This window comes from Camelus ferus, chromosome 12, assembly GCF_009834535.1.
Source record: "Camelus ferus isolate YT-003-E chromosome 12, BCGSAC_Cfer_1.0, whole genome shotgun sequence".
Taxonomy (NCBI): Eukaryota; Metazoa; Chordata; class Mammalia; order Artiodactyla; family Camelidae; genus Camelus; species Camelus ferus.
The window spans coordinates 54,414,643-54,436,992 of record NC_045707.1 but is presented as its reverse complement, the minus strand read 5'-3'; the positions used below and the strand labels follow the sequence as shown (position 1 = coordinate 54,436,992).

At 33.6% G+C, this 22,350-nt stretch overlaps 2 protein-coding genes across 2 annotated transcripts in view; one reads left to right on the top strand and one right to left on the bottom strand.

The window, feature by feature from the left end:
- The window catches only part of TSPAN19 (tetraspanin 19), a 208,018-nt gene that overhangs the window by 28,240 nt on the left and 157,428 nt on the right, over window positions 1-22,350 (bottom strand). The gene's annotated exons all lie outside the window — the stretch shown is intronic.
- LRRIQ1 (leucine rich repeats and IQ motif containing 1) overlaps window positions 1-22,350 on the top strand; it is a 235,015-nt gene that overhangs the window by 92,751 nt on the left and 119,914 nt on the right. Inside the window, 7 exon segments of the mRNA XM_032493693.1 lie at window positions 2,254-2,345; window positions 3,612-3,729; window positions 4,264-4,487; window positions 8,157-8,231; window positions 11,228-12,859; window positions 18,492-18,644; window positions 20,643-20,793. Of these exon segments, the coding sequence (XP_032349584.1) occupies window positions 2,254-2,345; window positions 3,612-3,729; window positions 4,264-4,487; window positions 8,157-8,231; window positions 11,228-12,859; window positions 18,492-18,644; window positions 20,643-20,793 (2,445 nt within the window).

Genomic DNA, 22,350 nt, shown 5'->3' with positions numbered 1-22,350 from the left:
TCAGGGCTCTCAGTTGTAGACAGAAACTATTTTAGCTATGTTAAACAGTAAGGTTTTAAGGGTGTTTGTGTAAAGCAAACTTAGTGGTTTAAAATTACAGTATGTTGTTACCTTTTATAGTTCTGTGAGTTGACTGGGCTTAGCTAAGTAGTTCTTGCTTGGATTTCTTATGCATTTACAGTCAGATGTTTGTTAGGCTGCAGTCATCTCAAGTCTTTACTGGGTTGGAATTCTAAGATGACTCACTCAAAAGGCTGGCAGTTGATGCTAACTGTTGGCTGGGAGTTCAGCAGGAGCTGTCAGCTAGAGGTGCCTGCATGTGGTCTCCCTCCATTGCTTGCATGGCACCTGGATTCTGAGAAACAGTGTCCCATGAACAAGATATCAGGAGAGTAAGGTGGAACCTGGTAAAACTTCACATGACTTTTTCTCAGAAGTCATGCAACATCATTTCTACCACATCCTGATGGCGTCCCAGGCTCAGCAGATTCTGTGTAGGAGGGAACTTCATAGGGTATACATACTAGGAAGTGTGGGAGACTAGCTTCTATAATAAATAAGAGAATTGTTAATAGAACTGAAGAAACAGATTCTAGGCTGAACATCCAAAGTGTAGAAAATGTACACGCACATACATTGTAGAACTGGGCTGCAGCAGGCACTGCTGTCTGATACAGTGAAGAAATTCAGAGACATTAATCCTCTACTACTCACTCCTATCTCCAACCCGAAGCTCCCTCTGTCATAGTCTGGGCCAGAAAAAAGACAGTATCTCTTCCTGCCTCTCTTCACACGTAATATTTTTATGAAAATAAAGACTTGCACACATGTATCATTTGGCAGAACCTAAATCACCCTCAGAAACCTAGCTCCAAAGAATCTGGAGAATGTTATTTTTGCTTTTCAGCCTCTCGCATAGGAAAGCATGCCAGAGAGATTGTGAATAGGTGTTGAAAAGGAAATCTATAATATCGGACAGAATAGGTGTGAATAGTCAGTTATCTGGTAGAATGGTCATCTGTGAAAAATATCTTACTACTAAGGAACATTACCATAATAAAACACTTAAATTGAAAAAGGAAAGGAAACATAACTACATCTATACTGATGATAAAAAGAATAAAATTAAACAACTCACAAAATTAGAAATGAAAGTTCACTTCACTCATGTTAGTAATTATAATATTGTAAACCAATACTTTTATTAACGCATTTTCAATATCTTGTACAAGATGATATTACTAGATTGTGGCAGGTGGAATCGAACCTTTGTTGATTTCAAATCACGGTGTCTGCATATTAAGCACAGCTTTATTCTGTGTACATGGAAAATAAACTTCAGTCTAGACAATGAAAGGTGATAAAGAGTGCTGTAAAAATCTATTACTTTCATTTTTAGAATAAAGAGTACAGATTTCCTCTGATTATTCTTCAGTATTTTTCTGTTGTTTTGAGTTATGATCAAGAATATACTATGGCAAACCAACAATGAGATTTCAATTTGCCTTTATCAAAACAGCAAAAATTAGACGACTACATAATTACTAATGTTGTCAGGGATGTGGAAATGTAGAAACTTGCACTGCTGCAGGACTCGTTCCTCCACTTCTGGAAAGCAACTGGCATTACCTGGATACATTAAATAGTTTCATACCCTATAGCCCAGCAGTTCTTCTCCTAAGAAATATAAAACAAATTCTCTACATGTCCAGAAGGGGACTAATATAAGGATGTTCTTTGAAGGGTTATTTGTGGTGGCACGGACTTGGGGGAAACATAGGTATTCATCAATGCACGAGTGGATAGTACAACACTGTGAGTGAGTAGTGCACACCGTGGAATAGTAGGCATCAATATGAAACAACAGATTAAATGTTAGCACCTGGCAAAGTGGAAGGAAATGAAAAACAGTGCTCAGTAAAAAAAGTAAGCCACAAAATAAGAGAGATAATAGTAGCTTTGGAGTACATTTAAAAATACATGCCTACAAAATAAAAACTACTTTCTGAGAACACAGAAAGAGAACTTTTTAAAGAACATTCAGATACTAAAATTGCTTATTTTGAGGGTGTGTGGAGGGAGTGGAGATAAAGGGTTAAAGACAGAATAAAGAAAGAAAGACATAAAACAAGAGAAAAAAAAGAATATACTATGGCAGAATTTGAGATTAAAGGATGATTAAAGGGTCTGGAATTTTAATGTGTTGTGCCTTGCTCTAATAATTAAAGTTATAATATTTTTTTCTTTCTATAGGCTATGGTTATGGAGCAGTTTCTAATAATCATATGCATTTAAGGATAGAATTGTCAACTGAATGTAAAGAAAATCCAGAACAATTATTGAAGGTATATGTTGTTTGACTGAAAGTATTCAATATTACAGTTAGAATTTTACCTTTCCCTTTCATGTCAGATGATATAGTTCACTGATTAAAAGTTCACTGACTTAAAAATTAAAAATTTAATTATTTTAAGCAAATAATTTTTGATTTTATTTTCTTGTCTGGCGTATAATATAAAGCAATGCAAATTTCAATATTTAAAAATATTTTAAAAAGTGATTTGAACCATTAATACTTGGGAATTTAATGTGCATATAGATAAAACAGAAGAAATATACTGAACCATATTTTTTCCCTAAAAGTTCCAAGGAAAATCAAAATATACTCTAATATTATTACCTTGCTTAAGAATGTGCTATCATCCAGTGGAGACTTTAAATACTCTGTGGAAACTTTTTTTAATGTAGGTATTAATTTTTTATTTAATTTTTTAAATTGGACTAAACAGACTCTATGGAAACTTTAAATGCAGAGTTTCTGTTAGGTTGTTTTTTTTTTAACATAAAAATAAAAACATCCCTAAGAAAGTAAGAGTAAAGGAGAGCCTGTAGTTAAAACCTCCAGAAATGTACAAGAGAAAGTCCACAGGTTTTGCACCTTGAACTCATGTTTACTTCTCATTTTACCCAACTCTAACTTTACCAAACTCTGTTCTTGCTCTGTACATGTTTAACATAATCTGAAAATTACTTATACATATGTTTCTTACTTTTTTTTTTGGTAACACCCAGACCTGAAATACTGATTTTGAATTATGATGCTGCTACTTCATGGGAATAGGTACCCTATATCTTTTAAGCTAGAGTGCAGTGGGAGTCTAATTATGGAAAAGTATTAATCAAAATTATGACTTGTGTATAACTCGGTAAATTAGAGAACACTTCTGTTTTTAAAACATACTGAATATATTAACAGCGTATATGTGAGCAGTCACTACAGATAAGAAATACAGAAATGTATTAGGAGGAAAACACATATTAGTAGAAACATTTTGACATGATTCTCAAGCAGTTTGAGTATTATGAGTAAATATTAGAAAGTAATTAGAATTTGGAAAAACATAAGGGGGATAAAGTACAGTTTGCTTGCATGGGAAAAACATTTTTCTTCACCATGAAGAGAATAATTATCAATGTGCTATAGAATTGTATTCAAGAGAGATTTAAAAAAATAAAGTTCTAGATATGTGTATCGACATACTAAATATATTATTAAAATGATAGATTTTACTCTCTATTTTTTAAATTATTGGCACTTTTTAACCTCTTAGATGTTATCTGAAATAGAAAAAGAAGAATTTATGAGAAGTAAAACTCATTGTCGCAGTCCTGATTCTGTGCCAGAGCCTGGTCCTTGTGACTTGCCTGTGGATGAACATGTTTTGCAAGGTAAGCTAAACTTCTTGATGATATTTGTGATAATTTTTATGTGATTGATCATAATTATCTGAAACAAATTTAGAATGTTTTGACATTTAGAAGAATATAGTCACGATATTTGAAAATTGTTATGCATTTAACTACACTATTTAATTACATATTCTCATAGCTTTTTTATGGCTTCTAAATTAACTTGACGTAAGTAGATTTAAAATTGTTCCACATTTATAGCTGACTGCAATAGATATATACTCAGACTTAAATTTTTTTAAATGTCTTGTAACCATGTTCCTTAATTACACACACACGCATACGCACACACACACACATTATATTTTATAGAGGTTTTGTGGAATAACTTAAGGCAAGTTATGTGATTTCTTTATTGATTGCAATGGAATTACTATTTATTCCTTTTTGCATATTATCACTTATACTTTGGTAAGATGTTGACATTATTTCTTTATTTTGAGATTACTTTTATCTTTACATTGGTTCAGTTTTGACAAGTTCAATTTAAAATTTTTCTCTTCATGAGTACAGATGATGCTGATATAAATTTTGGATACTGTGAAGTGGAAGAAAGATGTAGGCAGTCTTTTGAGGCTTGGCAAGACAAACAGAAAGAGCTGGAAGACCAAGAGAAAGAAACTCTCAGAGCTCAGAGGGACAGAGAAGAAAAGCAGTTTCAAGAAGAAGAAGAAAAAAGACATTGCTGGATGAAACAATTTGAAGTTGAAAAGAAGAAATTAGAGAATATTCAGAGAGTAAGTTTTTCTGTTTTTGTTTTTGTTTTTCATGCATTTTTGAATCAGTTGCTACTTCTGAACAGTATTGTTGTATTGGTTTATGGTGTGGATTAAGATCCATTATGAGTTTTAATTAGTCCTAATAATCAAAGCAGTTGACTGTGGCTTGGCAGTATTAATATGGACTTCATGATTAGTTTTCGTTGAAATCCATTGGAAATTCAGGTAGTGTTTTGGATCTTGGGGGTGGCCAGAGCCTATGAGGCTTCGAAGATTGTCCTAGAAAGGCTGATATTTATAACATAAATTGTTGCTTTTTCATATCTTTCTAAATGTAGGAAAAGGCAACAGAATTTTCTTGATCATGTAATGTCCTTGCTGTGTGGTTTGCTATCTAGTAATTATGTAAAACATACTTGGTTGAAGTGTTCAGTCATGTAGGTGATGGCTTATTCCCATAATTGAGCTAATTCTTGGGACTAGAAATTTTTGATGTGAAGGAGTTTTGTGTTGTTTTTATTTCTGTTTCCCCCCAACTGCAACCCAGGAGGTCCACATCCTTAGGTCATGGTATTGGCATATTGAGAAATGGGTGGATTTCTAGGACCTACTTGTGGGCCATCAGGATCCTTAGAATGTAAGGATAACAGGCAGGGCTTACTTCTCTGTGTTACATTGCTAAAGTTGATCTATGTATTACTCAGAACTTACCAGTTTTGAGTGTTCCATGTGGGGTACATTGGCAAGTAGTTACATATGCAGTTCAGGGTGTTCTAGCCACTCTATATTGAGTATATTACATTTCCTGATTACACAGAAAATAAATAAATTATAACCAATGATAATATTGCAGAACTAGTTTAGCCATGACTTTTCCTAATAGTAAGCTATGAATCTTTCACTTTCTTTTAGTTATATTTTCCTTTCCACAGGCCAGATTAGTCATTTTCAAAAGTCAGAAGCTTTTTTTTTCAATTCCAGAATAGGAGTGGCTATAAGGTAGCTTATTGGAGTAGTGTTTGCTGGCTTGTGCTAAAATGCATCATTGCTATTGGTTGTTAGTGACATTTTCAGATGTTTTCTAAAAAAAAATCTGATTTTTAAATTCTGTTCTGCCAAATTGTAATTATTATTTGTTTTATAACAAAAATTTACTGACTAACTCAAGGACAAAGCTTTTAGCTATATGCTTAGATGGTACAAAAGCGTTTTAATACCAGGGCCCTACCCTCAAAGAATGGTAACTTAGTTTTTGAAAGTGATTCTTGCTATATCATAAAATTATGATTTTAAAAACATATTTGACATCAGTAGTTTTAATAAGTTCCTAACTGTGTGCTTTGTTATGCCTTGGGCCTTAGCAGTTTCCCAGTGGAACCATTCCATAATTTTATGATAGATTCTAAATATTACTTATTCAGTAATTCTTTTCTGTGTCCTTTGTTAGCTTCCTCTTCCATTTTCCAAAACATCGATTGTAAATCTCTTTCCTTAAGAATTATACTCAATTCCTTCCTCCTCATTATTAGCAAATGATCACATAACATTTTTGCATCAGTTAAGAAATTCCTCCACTTCTAGTTAGCATCAATCTATGTTGTCACCTTTTTTTTCTTTTGCTTGCTCTTACCTCGGTAAGAAAGGTTTCTTCTACCAAAGGCTAGCCTTGCCTTCTTTGCTCTATATTCTGTCATTTCCTAGTTTACCTCTATTTTTTCCTATATGTTGAAACACCCCTACAACTACTTCCTTTCTTATTGTTTATAAGCATGTTCAGTTTTCCCCCATCCTAGGGAAAAAAACAGAAGAAAAATCATGAGATCATCTGGGTTTATATGTCTCACTTTAGCTGCTCTTTAGCTCTGCTCATCACAGTCAGGCTTCTTACGGAGTAGTTACTTTTGCTCTATCCATTTCCTTGTCTTTCATTCAGTCTGAAACCTGCTAGGTATCTATCACCATCACAACAGTGAATAAAACTGCTTTTGACAAAAATAACCAATGATTTCTAGAACCATACTCACAGGTTCTGTTTCAGCTTTTATTTTGTCCTCTGTAGCATTTTATGCCAGTAAAAATTTGATTGCTGACCATTTCTTTTTCTTTTGACTTCTGTGGGGCCATACTTCCTTGATTATATTCTTACATGTTTGGCCATTCTTCCTTTATACCTATTTTAGGCTTCTCTTTCTCTCTTTCTCCTTGAATGTGGTCCTACCAAGGATTCCATCCTTTGTCCTTTCTTTTCTTTTTCTGTGTACTTTCAAGAAAATCTCATCCACAACCATGGCTGTTCAGAACCAAGTCTATGGTTATAACAACAACAACAAAAAAAGCGAACTACATAGCTCTTTTATACTCAGAACTTAATGTATCTAAAACTGAATGCACTTTCTTTCTGAATCATGACCCTCCTCTGGTATTCCTTATTTTGATGAGTCACACTTATTACCACAGTCCAAGCAGAGAAAGATGAGGACCATTTTTGACTCTTCTGTCTTGTTGTATTATCCATTGTCTCATCCATATATCTACTGTTAATCCATAGTTCACAGTGTCATAATGGCTAGCTTGGAATACTTACTATATTCTCTAATTTCTCTCCCTACTTTTGGTCTTGTATTCTGTAAGCTCGTGCACTGTAGTGCAGTAAGAAGGATAATTATTTTCTTAAAAAAATGATTTCCCTGCTTAAAGGCCATCAAAAGTTCCCACAGCTCCTATAAGATAATGTCCAAAGAACTTTTCCTGCTTCCTTTTATCCAGTCTGTTGGCAGTTTGTGGTGGTTTTGTATTTACGTTGTTTCTGCATCTCTTCTGATTGCTGCCACCCATCTATGGAGGGCCCTCGTTGACTCTCACATGGATTTCTCTACACCTACTTCACTGATCTCCTTAGTGTCTCCTTGGCTTACTTTCTCTAACTCTAAAGTGACCTTAAAATTTTCTCAAAGCAGAGCTGTAATCTTTTTCCTAGGTCAAAAACATTTAACATGCCTAACATGTTTATATAATCCCTTAAAAGCCTAATCATTTCAAATACAATCTTCTGTATGAAACCTTTCATGATCCTGTAATTATAACACCTATTCCTATTGTAAACCTCATAGTTCTTCTCTTGTGATAAAGTTACTCTGCTAAATTTGGGGTATTGTGTGAACATATGATAATATTCCCATATTAAAGGTGAAGGTTTTGAGGAAAGGGATTGTATTTTACTAATCTTTGTTTATTCTGCAGAGCCTTAACAAAATAGATGCTAATAAGGAGTTGATGAAAGAAAACAATTACCCTCGGAACTGATTTATTATGTGAATTAAATGGAATGGTGTGGGGAGAAAAAAATTGTAATGTAAAACCTATCTTGCACACATTATTATTTGTAATTTTTGCATTGTCCAACAGTACTTTTAGCCAATGCACTTTAGTATGGGAATATATGTACTGAAATAAATAAAACAGCTCTCCCCGTTGCAAACATGTTTATGTGCTCAAAATGGGAACCCCAAGTGTCATTTATATATTTTGGGTTGAGATTAAAGTTGTTATCCCAGTTCTGATAATTGAGGACCATTGGATGAGTTATTATCTTTGATCATTGTTTATAAATATTGTAAGAATCGTATATAATAAACATAATATTATTTGATATTTGAATGAAGTATTTCAATATCATCATATGTTCAGCAAGAACAGGACAAGATGAATGATGAACTCCATAAAGAAGAGAAAATTTGGAAAGAGAAATTTAAACAGCATGAGGTATGGATTTGTTGTTTTTAAGCAACACAATAATTGTTCTTTATTTGAAATAAATTACTACGCTTGGAATGAGTATCTTAGAATAATATTGCCTAGTTGGTGTAAGATTTAATTTACTAAAGTTTTCAAAATTTATTAATCATTAGAAACTCTCCTTGAAATAAAATGTCCCAAAATGAAAATAAAGTAGTTCAGTGAGTGAACATACCTATAATAAATTATAATTCTAAAATTTCTTTTAAGGTTTGAAGAAATACACTGTTACGAACATTTCATTATGACTGAGGATTGTTGTGAAAGTTTACTGCATTTCTTTAACAGAACTAATTGAATGTGTTAAATAGCCCCTTTAAATTTAAGATGATTCTAATGACACATTTATTAAGTTTTAACTTTTATTTACTACAGTTTTATATATAAAATTATTTTAAGTAATTATAAGAATGGATAAAATTTCCCATAATTCTGTAATCCAGCCAAATGTAGTATCACCTATCATTGCATTTCCTTCAAGTCTTTTTTAAATTTTATATAAGCACATTTCTGAAAAAAGTAGGCTTATACTGTCCATCTTTAAGTGAAAAAAAGTTGGTTAGGCATGTGAAGACACAGATTCATTATGAATGACAAGAAAAAATAAGACAGTAATAACTCACCTAGAGGTAATGCAAATGTTGGAGTCAGGAGAGCCATTAGAATCCTTATAACTATCATGCAACAGCAAAATAATTAAACAGGTTATATGAAAAGAAAATTGGAATCTATAATGAAATATCAAGTGTATATTTTTGAGTTGAAAAATTCAATGATAAGTTGGACAGTAGATTTGACACAGCAGGTGAGAACATTAGTGAAACTGAGAAGTCAGTAGAAAATACCCAAAATAAAGCACAGAGAGAACAAAAGTGGGAAAAGCAGAAAAGAGCACAAGAAATATGTGATACATCATGAAAAGATAAAAATATCTATAAATGGTAATCTTGGGAGGAGAGGACAGAGAGAATGGAGCAGAAGCAATGGGTGAAGAAACAATAGTTGAAATGGTTTCAAATTGTTTTTAAAAAATCAATCTGAATATTTGAAGATAAGTCAAGATCCTCAAGCAGAATCAATGCAAAGAAAATCACACCTGGGAATTTAATAGTATAACTATTGAAATTCAAGACAAGGAGGAGAAAAATCTTTAAATGTAGCCAGAGAACAAGGCACACTACCGACAAAGGAGCAACCGTAAACTACCAGCGGACTCCTTGAGGGAAATGATGGAAGAAAGAAGACAGAATAAATAATTTAACTGCTAAGTGTTAAGGGTTTCTTTGATCATTAATGTTTTTTGAATCCTCAGTCTTCCCCTGTTTTCTGGACTCAGTTTTCATTTCCTGGAGTATATACCTAAATACTTGTAAAAAAATACTTTTGGATGACAAATTTTCTCAGTGTTTGGACAACTGAAAATGTTTTGATTTTACTTTTAAAACTGAATGATTTCTTTTCTTGGATACAGAATCCAGGTTTATTACTATTTAGTTTTAGCGGTTTAAACATATAACTCCATTGCATGTTTATGTGTTTTTTCACCTGCTCTCTATGATTGCAAATTTTGATACTCATTCATTGCATTCTTTTGAATTTTTCACTTTTCACATTCATCCACACATTTTTGCTGGTTTTTCACTTTTTACATTCATCCACACATATTTGCTGGATTTTTCACTTTTTACATTCATCCACACATATTTGCTGGTTTTCCACTGTGTGCCAGGCACTTCTCTAAGTACTCAAGATATAGCGGTGAATAAAACAGAAAATAATCCTTGCCTTCATGGAGCTTACATTCCTTAGGATTCCAAAATATTGCTAGCATCTATATGAGTGTATTATTGTGCACACGCCCGTGTGTGTGTGTGTGTGTGTGTGTGTGTGTGTGTGTGTGTGTGTGTAAGAAGTTAACCCAGCTCTTTCTCTTATGGCCTTTTTTGATTTAGAAAACATATATTTCTATTATTCTCTTCCCTTTTTTTTTCTTGGTTCTGAATATCTGTGTCATACATTTCATGGCTTTGTTGTTTTGTATGTTGTTCTAGGAAATACCTAATTTTGAAGTTTTTCTTTAGGCAATCAGCTGTTCAGCCATTTTATCTTGATTTTTGTTTGTTTGAGTGAGTCATATATTTTTATTGAGCACTTGCATTTCATTTTATATGAGGTGTTTCCTGTTTAAATGTTTTTATTAAAAATACCTTTATTTTAATTTTACTTGATTTAAATAGCTCTCTTCTCAGAAATTGGTTTTGCCTTCTGCTTACTGAAGCATTTTCATTGCCTCACATTCTTTGTGTTAGTTTTCCTCAACTATTTGCCAAATTTTGTTGATCTCTTTACTTTTGTTTTAGGACTTCAGTGATAATGATATTTTCTCACCCACCTCCAGATTATCTCATTTGATGCAGTATGTGCTTATCAACTCCCTTAATAGTTAAGAAAGGATAAGATGTATGACTAGGCTAGTTCTTCGTGTGGCTTATAAGTATGTACTATGTCACCTTCCCGCTGTGGTCAGTCTCACAAAATAATTCCCTGATTCTGCATTCTCTGTGCTCAATCTGGGAGTCCCTTTTATCAGAACTCCCATCTCAGAAAGTTTGAAGTCCTTTTCTCCTACACAATTTTTAGCTTATAGTTTTTCTTGCTTTTTCCTCTGTGTCATTCTGATTTCATATGCTTTCTGTCTTCAAGGATTTCCTTAATTTGTATCTGTGTGGCATGGTATAACCATATTAAAGTATCAACTTACTAACTTGATAGAAGCAACTAAATATTTAAAAAATTAATATACCATTCAAAATAAATTACTTTAGTTCTTCTAAGTGACTTTTATACTATCTTTATTGTGACTTCAATTTTAGTATTTGTTTTCAGTCTGTGTTTCAGGTGATATTTTAGTGACATCACACATTTAGTTTATATTGACTGCTATTTATCTTACTTTATTTTAGGAATTTATTAGAAACTTGCACTTACAAATGGAAGAAGAAAGAGCAAGATTTGAAGACCTACAGGAAAAAGAAAAAATGCGTTTGTTAAAACTGCAGCATAATGCAGCTGTGAAAATTCAAGCTAAATATAAAGCATTCGTGGCTTACCAAAAATATGGCCCACTCATAAAGGAACAAGTAGAAAGCAAGAAAAGGAAAGTGCAAGAGTGGAAGGAAAAGGAAGCAAAAATACGTCAGATGGAAGAAGAAAAAAGGAAAAAATTAGAAGAGGAACAAAGAATAGAAGAAGAGATAAAAAAGCAGAAGCAAGAGGGAAGGAAAAGGAGAGAAAAAGAATATGAAGAAAAAAAGAACATCCTGAGACAAGAAAGAGAGCAACTACTAAACAAGGAAAAATTGAGATTAAGAGAAGAGGCAAGAAAACAGCTAATCACACGCAGAGCATTAAGGAAGGGAGAATATACTGCCGAACAGTTAACTGCTGAAGATACCTCAAAGAGAAAGGGTAATGTAGCCAAAAGGCCAGGGGATGAGACGTCAAAGGAGTGGGAAGATGTTACCCCTTGGCTAGCTGAGGAATCGAATGAGAGGGAAAATGTAGGCAGACAGCTTGTGTTGAAGGAATCAGTGCAAGTGCAAGTCAAAGAATCTGTATCAAACCAAGCAATCTTGGCAGAATTTAAAATGGAAGAAAAAAGTGAAAACCTAGCAAAACAGTGTGCAGAAGAATTGGTTAAGCAAGCAAGGAAAAATGAAAATATAGACAAAAACACTCAATTAGAAGACCCAGATCTAAAAGAAAATGTGAAAGAACAGTTTCAGCTGCAAGAATTAAAGTCTCCAATACAAAAAGAGGAAGTCGTGAAACCTGCCATAAAAGAGACCACGAGACAAGAAGCCCGAATAATCATATTGGGTCATAATCAAGAGATGAAGGAGGTGAGAAACAACGACGCACTGAGGGCAACCAATGATAATCAACAAAATAAGGCACGAAAAGTAGAAAACGAAGGGATATTAGAACAGAATGGAATGTCATGTGAAGAGAGTGATAAGAGGAGAATTTCAGTGATTTCAATGAAACAAAAACTACCACTAAAATTAGAAAGTTCTGAAGATACAGGAGAAGATGCAATACAGGAAAAAGAAAGTGATTTAAAATCTAAAGAAACTAACCCAAAGGGCAGTGCACTGAATAGTGATGTCGTTTTTAACACCAGTGATGCTTTGACAAATGTAGAAGGTAAAATTAACAAGCAAAATCATATTTTAGGTAGACATGCTCCTTGTGAAGACTTGGGTGGCTCTAATGCAAAAAACTCTTTGGTTTTTAAAGAAATAAACTCTCTGAAGTCTCAGATTAAAGAAATTCCAGAAGAATGTCATGAAAACAGAGAGGAATGTGAAAATATGGTGACCTGCTCTGTACCAGAACCAGCACTTCTATCTTCTATTGAAGAAAAGAGGCTGGCTTGGATAAAATCATTTAAACCTTGGTTTGAAATTTTCAAACAAAATCAACAAAGGAAAACTGTTAGGAGAAAAAGACTTGTAAAATGCCCAGCCAACGTGATGCCCCCTTTGAATACACTACAAATTCTTCGATGTGGTCCTTGGAATACTTTACAGCAGGTATTTTATAATGCATTTTCATATTGGATTTTAATTGATTCTCTAAACTGTAACTTTAAAAATCTTAATGGAAGGCCTATTTTGATCCAAGAATTCTGTCTCTTAATCAATGAATATTTCATTAAATATTGCTCCCATTTGAGAGGAGATGTGTTTTAAAAATTTCCTCAATTAAAATTGTTTAGGGCATCTACTCCCTCAGTGAAGCACTATAAAGAGCTTTGATTTCCATCTTGAAACCTGGTTCAAGGGCCCTGCAGCTATTATCAAGCTTCCCAGAACAGAGGCATCTGGGAATGTAGGGTTGAATTAGAGTGGGAAACTCCTAACTTTTTATACTCCAGTTAGGAGTTAGTTTGCTTTTAGTCCTGGGCCAGAACACCACCTAGTGGCTCCTTCCAGAATGAAGTGGATTTCCCTGAACTGGATTTCACAAATGCTGTGAAAGAAGGGCTTACAACAGTGGAAGACTCTAGAATATCTATGTAAAAACGTAATTATTTAGACACATGCTATGTAAACATGGTGAATATATGCCTGAAATTTAAAATAGTTGTCACCATATGTTACTAATTTTCCTCTTACGGGGTCTATAGTTTCCATCAAAATTAAGACAGAAATTAACAAGTGTGTAGAAAAACAGGAAAGACTATTTTAAATAGTGCAATACTAGGGAAGACTTATGATTAAAATTCATATATTTAGCTAGGGACCTGAAATTTAAATATATTTAATAAAGTTTATCTAGTTTCTTGATATAGACAGATGCCTAGGAAAGGAAACTTTCATATTAATACATATGGATTATTTAATTCTTTCACTCAGCAGATATTCTTCTCCAATATGATCAATCCATATTTACTGTTAGATTAGAAGGATAGAAAAAAATCTCAGTCTTTGCCCTTATGGAGCTGACTTTGGTGGACAAAAAGGCTTTAAACAAATACACAGATGAATACATAAATACGTATCTTGATACTTGCTGTAAGATTTCAAGGTATTCTGTGAGAGGATAATAAGGTAGTGGGATTTAAAGAGATCTCTAGGATGTGAAAGAACGGTATAAAGACCAAGAACTCTTCGAAGTGTCCTCTTTTTTCCTGGACAATGTATTTTTCATATCCATTAGATCTATAGAACTATGTATAGAATCTCTCAATAGCTCTTGTGTTACATTTTTTTCTTTGGCTTTGTTATCTGTGAAATCATTCTTTTTCTACTTTAAATTGTTGCTGCAGGCTTTCTAAATGGATAACATTAGATACTAACTATTCTATTCATTTAAAGTCATCTTCCTCATGAGTATCTATCTGGGCTAGGCATCAGGGACAGCTTCTTGCCTATAGTATTTGTTTCCAAAGCTAGAGAAACTAGTAGTCCCCTTCTCTTTTCTTGTGGGTCTCTGTTCTGACCTATGAGAAGAGCACTGAGGAAGTTAAGGTGAATGAACCTTTTTCTCCTTGATGTTTCTTCTTCTGCCCACTCTGTTCCTTCTGTGTAATTCTTGTCAATTTGCATAAAGTGAGGATTAATATTTTCTTTTACTTCTTAGAGTAAGACCTTGCAAGCAGTAATGTGTATACAGATCACCAGGGAATTTGTTAAAATGTTGATTTGACTCAATAGGTTTGTTGATCAACCCCAGTGTTCTGCGTTTTTACAGCGCCCCTGGGTTGATACTGGTTCATGGACTAATTTGAGAAGCAGTGTTCCAAAGGACCCTTTAATTCTCTGAACACTATTCAAACAACTATTTCAAACATTTCATTTTTCCTTGAAGCATCAAATATATAGTACAAAGATGAAAAGAAATGTGAATGTGCCATATAAATGCTGAAGGGTTATAAAAACCATCTTGTGATGACTCTGTTTCAGAGATGGATTATTGTGGTATCTTCATTCACCACTGCTACTGACCCATGAGCTCACTTTCTTACTTAGATTTTCTAATCTTCTAGGCTCAGATCTTTATCCTTATCTGTCATCTTTGTAAAGTCCTTCTGGAGTGGACTTTTAGAAGAGAAAATTTTACTCTTCTGGAATTTCACCTAGTAATCAATTCATTTTGCCTATGTTACTCTCTTACTTTGAACCTTCAGGACATGAATCAAGTCTGCCTCTTGTCCGTACTGCTTTATGTATTGCCAGGAAATAGTGATTTTCATTCCTTGACTATGAGATGGGTGAGTGGGGAGGATGGATAAATGGATGGATAAATAAGTCCAACTGAATCTTATCTCCATATTATTATTAGCTTCACAATTTAGATAGTATAACTTGATTAAAAAGGAAATTAATATAAAAATTATTTGAGTGTAATGTAATAAAGCACTAACAAGCCCAGTATCAAGTAAGATCAGGGCTCTAATTTTATTTCTGCCGTTTACTAGTTGTGTCACTTTGTGCAAGGTGCTTCACCTTTCCCTTTCTGAGCCTCAGTTTTGTCTTCTGTAAACCGGGAAGAGCAATACTTACTTTACAGGATTGTTGAGTTTTAAAATACTATATGTAAAGAATCTGATCTCGGGCCCCTAATATATGTAATAGTCAATTGTCAAATGTGGATCTCAAACATCTGAAGAGTAATAGCCTGTTTCGTCAAAGAAGTTACAAAGTTGAAAATGCTGGACCATGTACAATATGGAATGATATCCCAAAAGGATGTGACTGAGGATCAGTGATTACTGACAACTAACATATTTTTATTTTTTTCTAGTTTCAGTGCTTTAACTAATTCATTTTTCTTTTATTTTTGGTATTTTGCTACTAGTGATAACTTGCTTTTAAATAACAGCCACAAAAAAGGGTACTAGCTTAAAGTCTTTTTTGGTTTTTTTTTTTTTTTTTTTTTTTTTTTGCTATGAGTTTATAACATAGCATGGATAAGATTTTAGGAGATAATTAACTTTTAGATCAGAGTGTCTTACTTCCTTCATTCAAGGCAAATTGTAATAAACTGGTGTGATGGTACAGGATTAAAGTTAGATTCTCTTTCATTTAAGCCACTAATCATAGCTCAGATTCTACCTCTTTGCAGCTGATTTTTTAAACAATATTATTTCTCCACGTTGAATAGATTTGAGATTGTGGCACCGAACAAAGCAAAACAGAGTCATGCTTTCATTACTTTTGCATTTAGTTTACCATAGATGACTGACACTCCTTGGGCTGAACTCAAGAGTAACAGAGTGAACTCAGTTTTATGTACCAAAACTGTCTAGGATTTGGGGAAATACAGATGATTAAGTGGAAAACTGAATTGTGATCTTTTATTAAAATATAATGAATGAGTCATAGCTTCTATAGATGGACCAGTTCATTTTCAAATCATGAGAGCCCTAAAATATTATTTTTTCAAATATTTTTATATTACCTTTTATAAGGGAAAGAAACTATGAATGCTATAAATATATTTTAGTTTTTTCATAGGGCTAGGGAAGTTTATTCACTCAGTTATTTAGGAAGCATTTAGTGACCATTAAGTGTGCCCCAGTTGCCCTTTTTCAGGCTAACCACACAGTGATGAACACCTATGAGGACTCACTCTATACTGACCTCAATTTTGGGAGCATTAAAGCAATTTTGTTTATGTGATTATTGTCATGCATGTAGATGTAAATAGATGTAAAAATTTATTTAATTTCACATGTTGAGTGGGGTAGAGAATAAATTTCTATAGCATAAGGAAATTTTAAATGTTTCATGAAAGGGAGGAGAAAATACCATGAAATGCCTCATATTCAAAAGTAGGACCTTCACAAGGACACTGCAGCAGTTGTCATTCCTGCACTGTAATTAGAGAGGTCGCCACATCATAACAGCCAGAACTTAATTGTGTTTATATGTTTATATAGTTGATTGTAAGCAGTGTATAATTATATCAGGAAGGATAATATAAATTATAAGGTAGAGTAGCATCTGTTACCATAAAGCTGCAGCTGTAGGGTTTTCAGTTTTTAAGTGCTTAAGTCTGGATAGTGCATTCAGTGTTTTAGTATAGAGCCCGTTTTCCAATTACAGAATTTATAGTAGTTCTTTGTGGACAGATTAAATGAGCATTACACAGCACTTATCTTGACACAAGTGGATGAAGACTTTTCTCTCTGAAAAGTTATAAAAGAGAAATTAGTTTCAAAAGTTGTTTTAGGTTATGCGTAATTGAGAAATTGCTAAAATAATTATGAAACTAGAAAATTTTATTCACCAAGTTTTTTAAGATATTAGTTACTGCTTTCGCTACTTAAAGCAAGGAGTAGACTAATCCTTTCTCTATAGTCCGTGAACATGTGGTCTTCTCATTCACTTACATAAATGTGTAAATTCAAAACTTAATTTAATTTAACGCACAGGAAATACTTCGTATGTAGAGGATTGACTGCAGTTCAGAATTTTATACTTTTCCAGCTTTTTCAGAACCAATAGTGGTATAAATTTCAGTAGACCCTTTTTTTGAATTTCTTTTGAGTATGATATACACTAAACTCTTCCTATAAAGCTAATAATTTAAAAATTGTTACTCAGTACATAGGAAACTTAGCCTTAGGATTTGTAATGTGGCAATATGAAAATATGAAAAAGTTCTTCATACGAAGTGATTTAGATCATACAGTTATTTCAGTGCTGGGACTCAATCATAGTGAAGAACTAACATGTTATTACCTTATTCCTGTGCCAATTTTGCTTGAGTGAGATCTCTTGAGTTTAATAAGTGGACTGCTTTTCAGTAATCTCAAAAAATTTCTATCTGACATATTCTTGTAGAACTGTAAGTGTAGCCCTTAATAGACATGCCATAGAGTTAAATACATTCTTTGAGATTGAATTTTCTTTAGTTAAAAAGACTTAAACCAAAAAGAGAAATGTTCCTTAGGAAAAAAGCTTTATGGAGTATTGAGTTCACAGTAATATCTCAATAATAAGAAATGTTGTAAATGTAAATGTAATTACTATTCATGATTTGTTATACTGCAGATTCTATATGCTCTGGGTATATTACATTATTCAGTAGTAAAGAATAATTCATACCTTTTTAACACAGAAGACTTGTAATAGAATGTTGTTTGTGTTTTACATGATTCAGTTATTATTGCATGTTTCTACTTATTACAGTTTCTATAATATCTCTTCTCAGTCAGACTTGCTTCTCTTTTCGAAGATAACTGAGCTATTCTAGTTGAAGCATGGCAGATTAGATATAAAATCTATCCCCTGGCCTGTTGTGACTTCTGGTACTTTTCAGGTATCCCATAAGATACTGTCAAACACGGGTCCTAAACATTTATATAGTGGAACCCTGAAAATAATACCGAGGACATGAAAAACAAGGAAAGTGAATTTGGTGAAAAATCAGGAAGTGAACTAATAAATGAGTATATTATTGCTTCTATGCATATTACTCTTGAATTGAATTGGTCGTAAATGTTTGCGTTAATTTGCCTTTCTGTGAGGGAACAAAAGTGGCAAGATGGACAGATAGCTTCAATGAAATTGAATTGTTAATAAATATGGATTTCAATATATAGCATTACTTTTCTTAGATGAATTTTGTAAAAACAGGTTTGCAAGGCTGATATAGTTTATATTCATTATAGTCAGATAGTGCTGTGCTCTCCAATTTTCTTGAATTCTCTAGGTTACAACAATTACATTTCAAGATTTGCCAGGTTGTAGTGTCTCCACGCTGACAGAGTGTACAAATCTTCAGTTTCTGTCTCTTCAACGCTGTGGATTAACTTCTTTGCACAGCCTGAGTAACTGCAAAAAATTGAAGTACATTGATGCACAGGTATGTCTTCTCTTCTACTCTTTATCTTACAATATAAAATGGATTCATGTGTACACTTAAGAAATGATAATTTTGAAGAAACATTTATTAAAATAACATGTAATTTAGGGTCTCAAGAGGTCAAGGGCCAAAACTTGTAAGAACCATACAAGGGAAATGATTAGGTGATATGACCCAGAAATTACTTCTGTCTACTTACAGATGATATAGTTATTGTTTTTGTTAATTTTTGCTGTATAACAAATGACCACCTTACTCAGTGAATTAAAAACAGTGACCATTTTATTTGCTCACAGTTCTGTGGGCCATGAATTGAGGCAGGCTTGTCTGGGCATTTCATCTGCTTCATACTGTGTCTCTTATGTAATTTGCAGCTGGGGCTGCAATGTCCAAAATGTCTATGTCTTCTCTTGCATGTCTGGTGCCTTGGGAGGTTGGAATTCCAATCTCTTTCTCTCTCTCTCTCTTTCTCTCTCTGTGTGTGTGTGTGTGTGTGTGTGTGTGTGTGTCTGCTATCTTGGGTATCTTTACAGGGTAGTGTTCCAAAAAGACAAACTTCAATATGAAGCACTTATCAAGCATCTGCTGGCATCATGCTAACTTATGTTCTGTTGGCTAAGCTTTCAGCTTATGTGGGAGGGGACTGTGTGGATGTGTCAATATTGGGTTGTGAGGTTTATTGGGAGGTGCTCTCAAAGTAACATTCTACCGTAATCTACCCCCTGGCTCCTAATAAGCCACATCCTTCCCACGTACAAAAGATATTTATGACCTAAAGATCCCAAAATCTCATCAGCTTGTGGCATCAGACTCAGATTTGAAGCACAGAAACTTCTCATCTAAATCAGATACAGGAGGAGATGATCTGCTCCTAGAGAGTTTTCAACTCTGTGATCTATGAAGTTAAATGAAGAGTTGTCTTCCCTCCCTACTCCCGCCTTCACATACCCATATACAATGGTGAGACAGGACCAATTAATTACAAGAGTCATTCCCGTTCAATATGGAGAAGACAAGAAGCTCTTGGTAGTTCTTGGTCCATAACTAAGCACATATCATCAATTCTGTAATAAGGACTTGATTCTACTCCATAGGAATGGTTCTCTGTGACTCTTGGTTCTGCCCTCTAGGCTTTTAACTCCATTCTCAAATCATACTTCCTTTTCCATAAGAAGTGCCCTGTTCTGCAGCTGGTAATTTTTCTTAACCTGTTTATTTCCCATAAAAGATTATGAGGATGTCCAGTGGGTTTTTTTGTTTGTTTGTTTGTTTGTTTGTTTGAGTTACACTCTTTTCAGTTCAAACTGACAGGGCTTTCACCAATATGATTTTCTTTTCAAACTTTGTGGGTTTCCTATGCTTCTTAGTAAGTTTACTCCATTAGACAAAGGCTATATTCATAGGTATTTTTGAGAGGGATGCTGTGAGACTATACCCTTAAGATTCTTAAAAGCCCATTTATCTTTCTGAAGTATTGAAAAAGAGAATTGCTGTTGCATTCTTAACATGTCTTGATGTCAAGACCAACATTATGTATTACAGAATTGGGTATGTTTAATAAAAGTGTAAATCTATATATGAGATATGTGCCTAATTCAATTCTATAGAGGAAGAGAGCAAAACGGACTGAGGAGGGGGAATGGGGAGATTTTGACTTTTTCATTGCTTGAGTTCTTCAAAAAAAAAAAGTTTCATAGCAACTATGACCAAATGTTTACTCTTGTTCATTTAAATTGTTTGAAATATTTTGTCATATAAGACTCTATATTTCCTATATTTTAAAAGATTATTAATAAATACAAAATCAGTTAATTATTTGTTTGGTTACTTAATATTTTCATCTAGATAATATAAGATTCTGCATAGTTATCTTTAAAGTCAGGGATTCAGATATTCATTTGGAGATCATATATCTCATCTTTCCTCTTTTTGCAAGCTTTAGACGTTTCATTAATAAGCCCTTGAAATAAAACTAATTACATTTGTTCTTTGTTTTAGGAAAACCACATTGAGACTATCGACTGTGAAAATTTGGAAAATCTCAGTGTTGTTCTTCTTAATAAAAATCAACTGACTTCTTTTCATGGTTTGGATGGCTGCACTAATATCCAAAATCTTGAACTTTCACATAATAAAATCACTCGAATTGGTGAGAACAATGGAATTTGAATATATAGACATTTATTTCTCATGGTTATATTTTGTTTCATTTATTCCTTTTGAAGAATAGGTCACCATCACTAATTTGCTTATTTCATTCAAACCATACTTATTTAATCTTTTATCCAGATTTATGAAGGAAATAAAATTAGCTTTAATGTATATACAAGGAATATTCTCCCACCACTGGCAAATGGGGTGGTTGTTTGTAGCTCCTCAGATTAGTATATTCACCTCCCCATTTCTTTCCTTATAAGCACTAGCGATCTGAGCTCTACTGGGGAATATAACACCTCAGTTCAGGTCCATCATATTTTTAAGGATCCTATGCTTTCTGCACTTCTCAGCACCTGTCATAACCCTTTCCTGGTAAACCCTTCCATCACTACTCTCCTTACCTGTACACATCACTTGTACTAACCCTTCCTTCTTTAGATAAGGCTACTAGCACCACATCAAAGAAAGAATTTCTCAGTTTGAATCTCCCCAATCATCTTTATCCCTCTGTCTGTGCATCTATATACCTGAATATCTATATCTGTTCCCACTCTTATTCTTTATAATCCATGTAATTCAGTGACAAGAATGTCTTTTCTTGTGTAAGGCCAGCCTTTCTGTTTTCTGTAAATACACCTGTCATTCTTCTCTGGTGCCTTCCTCTGTCATTTATAACCTGCCTCGTGTCAGAGTCTTCCCATGGCCATTCATTCCTTTCATTGCCTCACCTCTCTTTCCCCTTGTTGTCAAGTGTTGTGAAAGTGTTCTGTTCTTGTTCTCACTTCTTACTACCCAATGTGTCTCTTCTACCCACCGAAATTCAGCTTCAACTCATTTCTATACGTTTCCAGTATGGGAATTCTAAAATAAAAATCTTTTTTTTTTTTCATTACCTGGCTTAATATTCTTAAAATATTTAACTTGTGAGATTTCTCAAGGGACTTCATAGGGACTTAAATAATGGTTAGTGAATCATCAAGGGTTGCCAAAAAGTTATGAACTAGATAAGAACTACTCTGGTGTACTACTAATGGCTAAAATTGTTGGATCCCCCGAAGGTACCTCCTTTACACGTTCTCCTCCTATAGTGATTAGGAAATGTGATCTGGACTGAAATATCAGGGAGTGGGATAGGAGCAGATGGAGGAGTAGAAGTAAGCCGACTTCCTGTGTTTAGGCCTGATTGTACGTAGGCCTTCTTGATATTAGTTTCTTTGTTTGCTTTTATTTTGTTTCTTCTTTCATTTTTTTTATTGTTGAAAATTTTAAATATTTACAAAAATGAATACATGGGGATTCCATATAACTGTATTCAACATTTGATCCATCATGACTATTTTTGGTTTTGATTTTATTTTTTTCTTTTTTAAAGCAAATCCCCAAATCATAATATTTTATCCTTTTGTACCTCAGGAGATGTTTTTTAATAATATGGTCTTTTTTTATTTAACTACAATGCATTGTGATGCCTAATGAAAATAATAGTGTTTTCTTTAATCAACAGATAATTCATAATCTAAATATCCTTATTTTTTCAAAATTATATGGG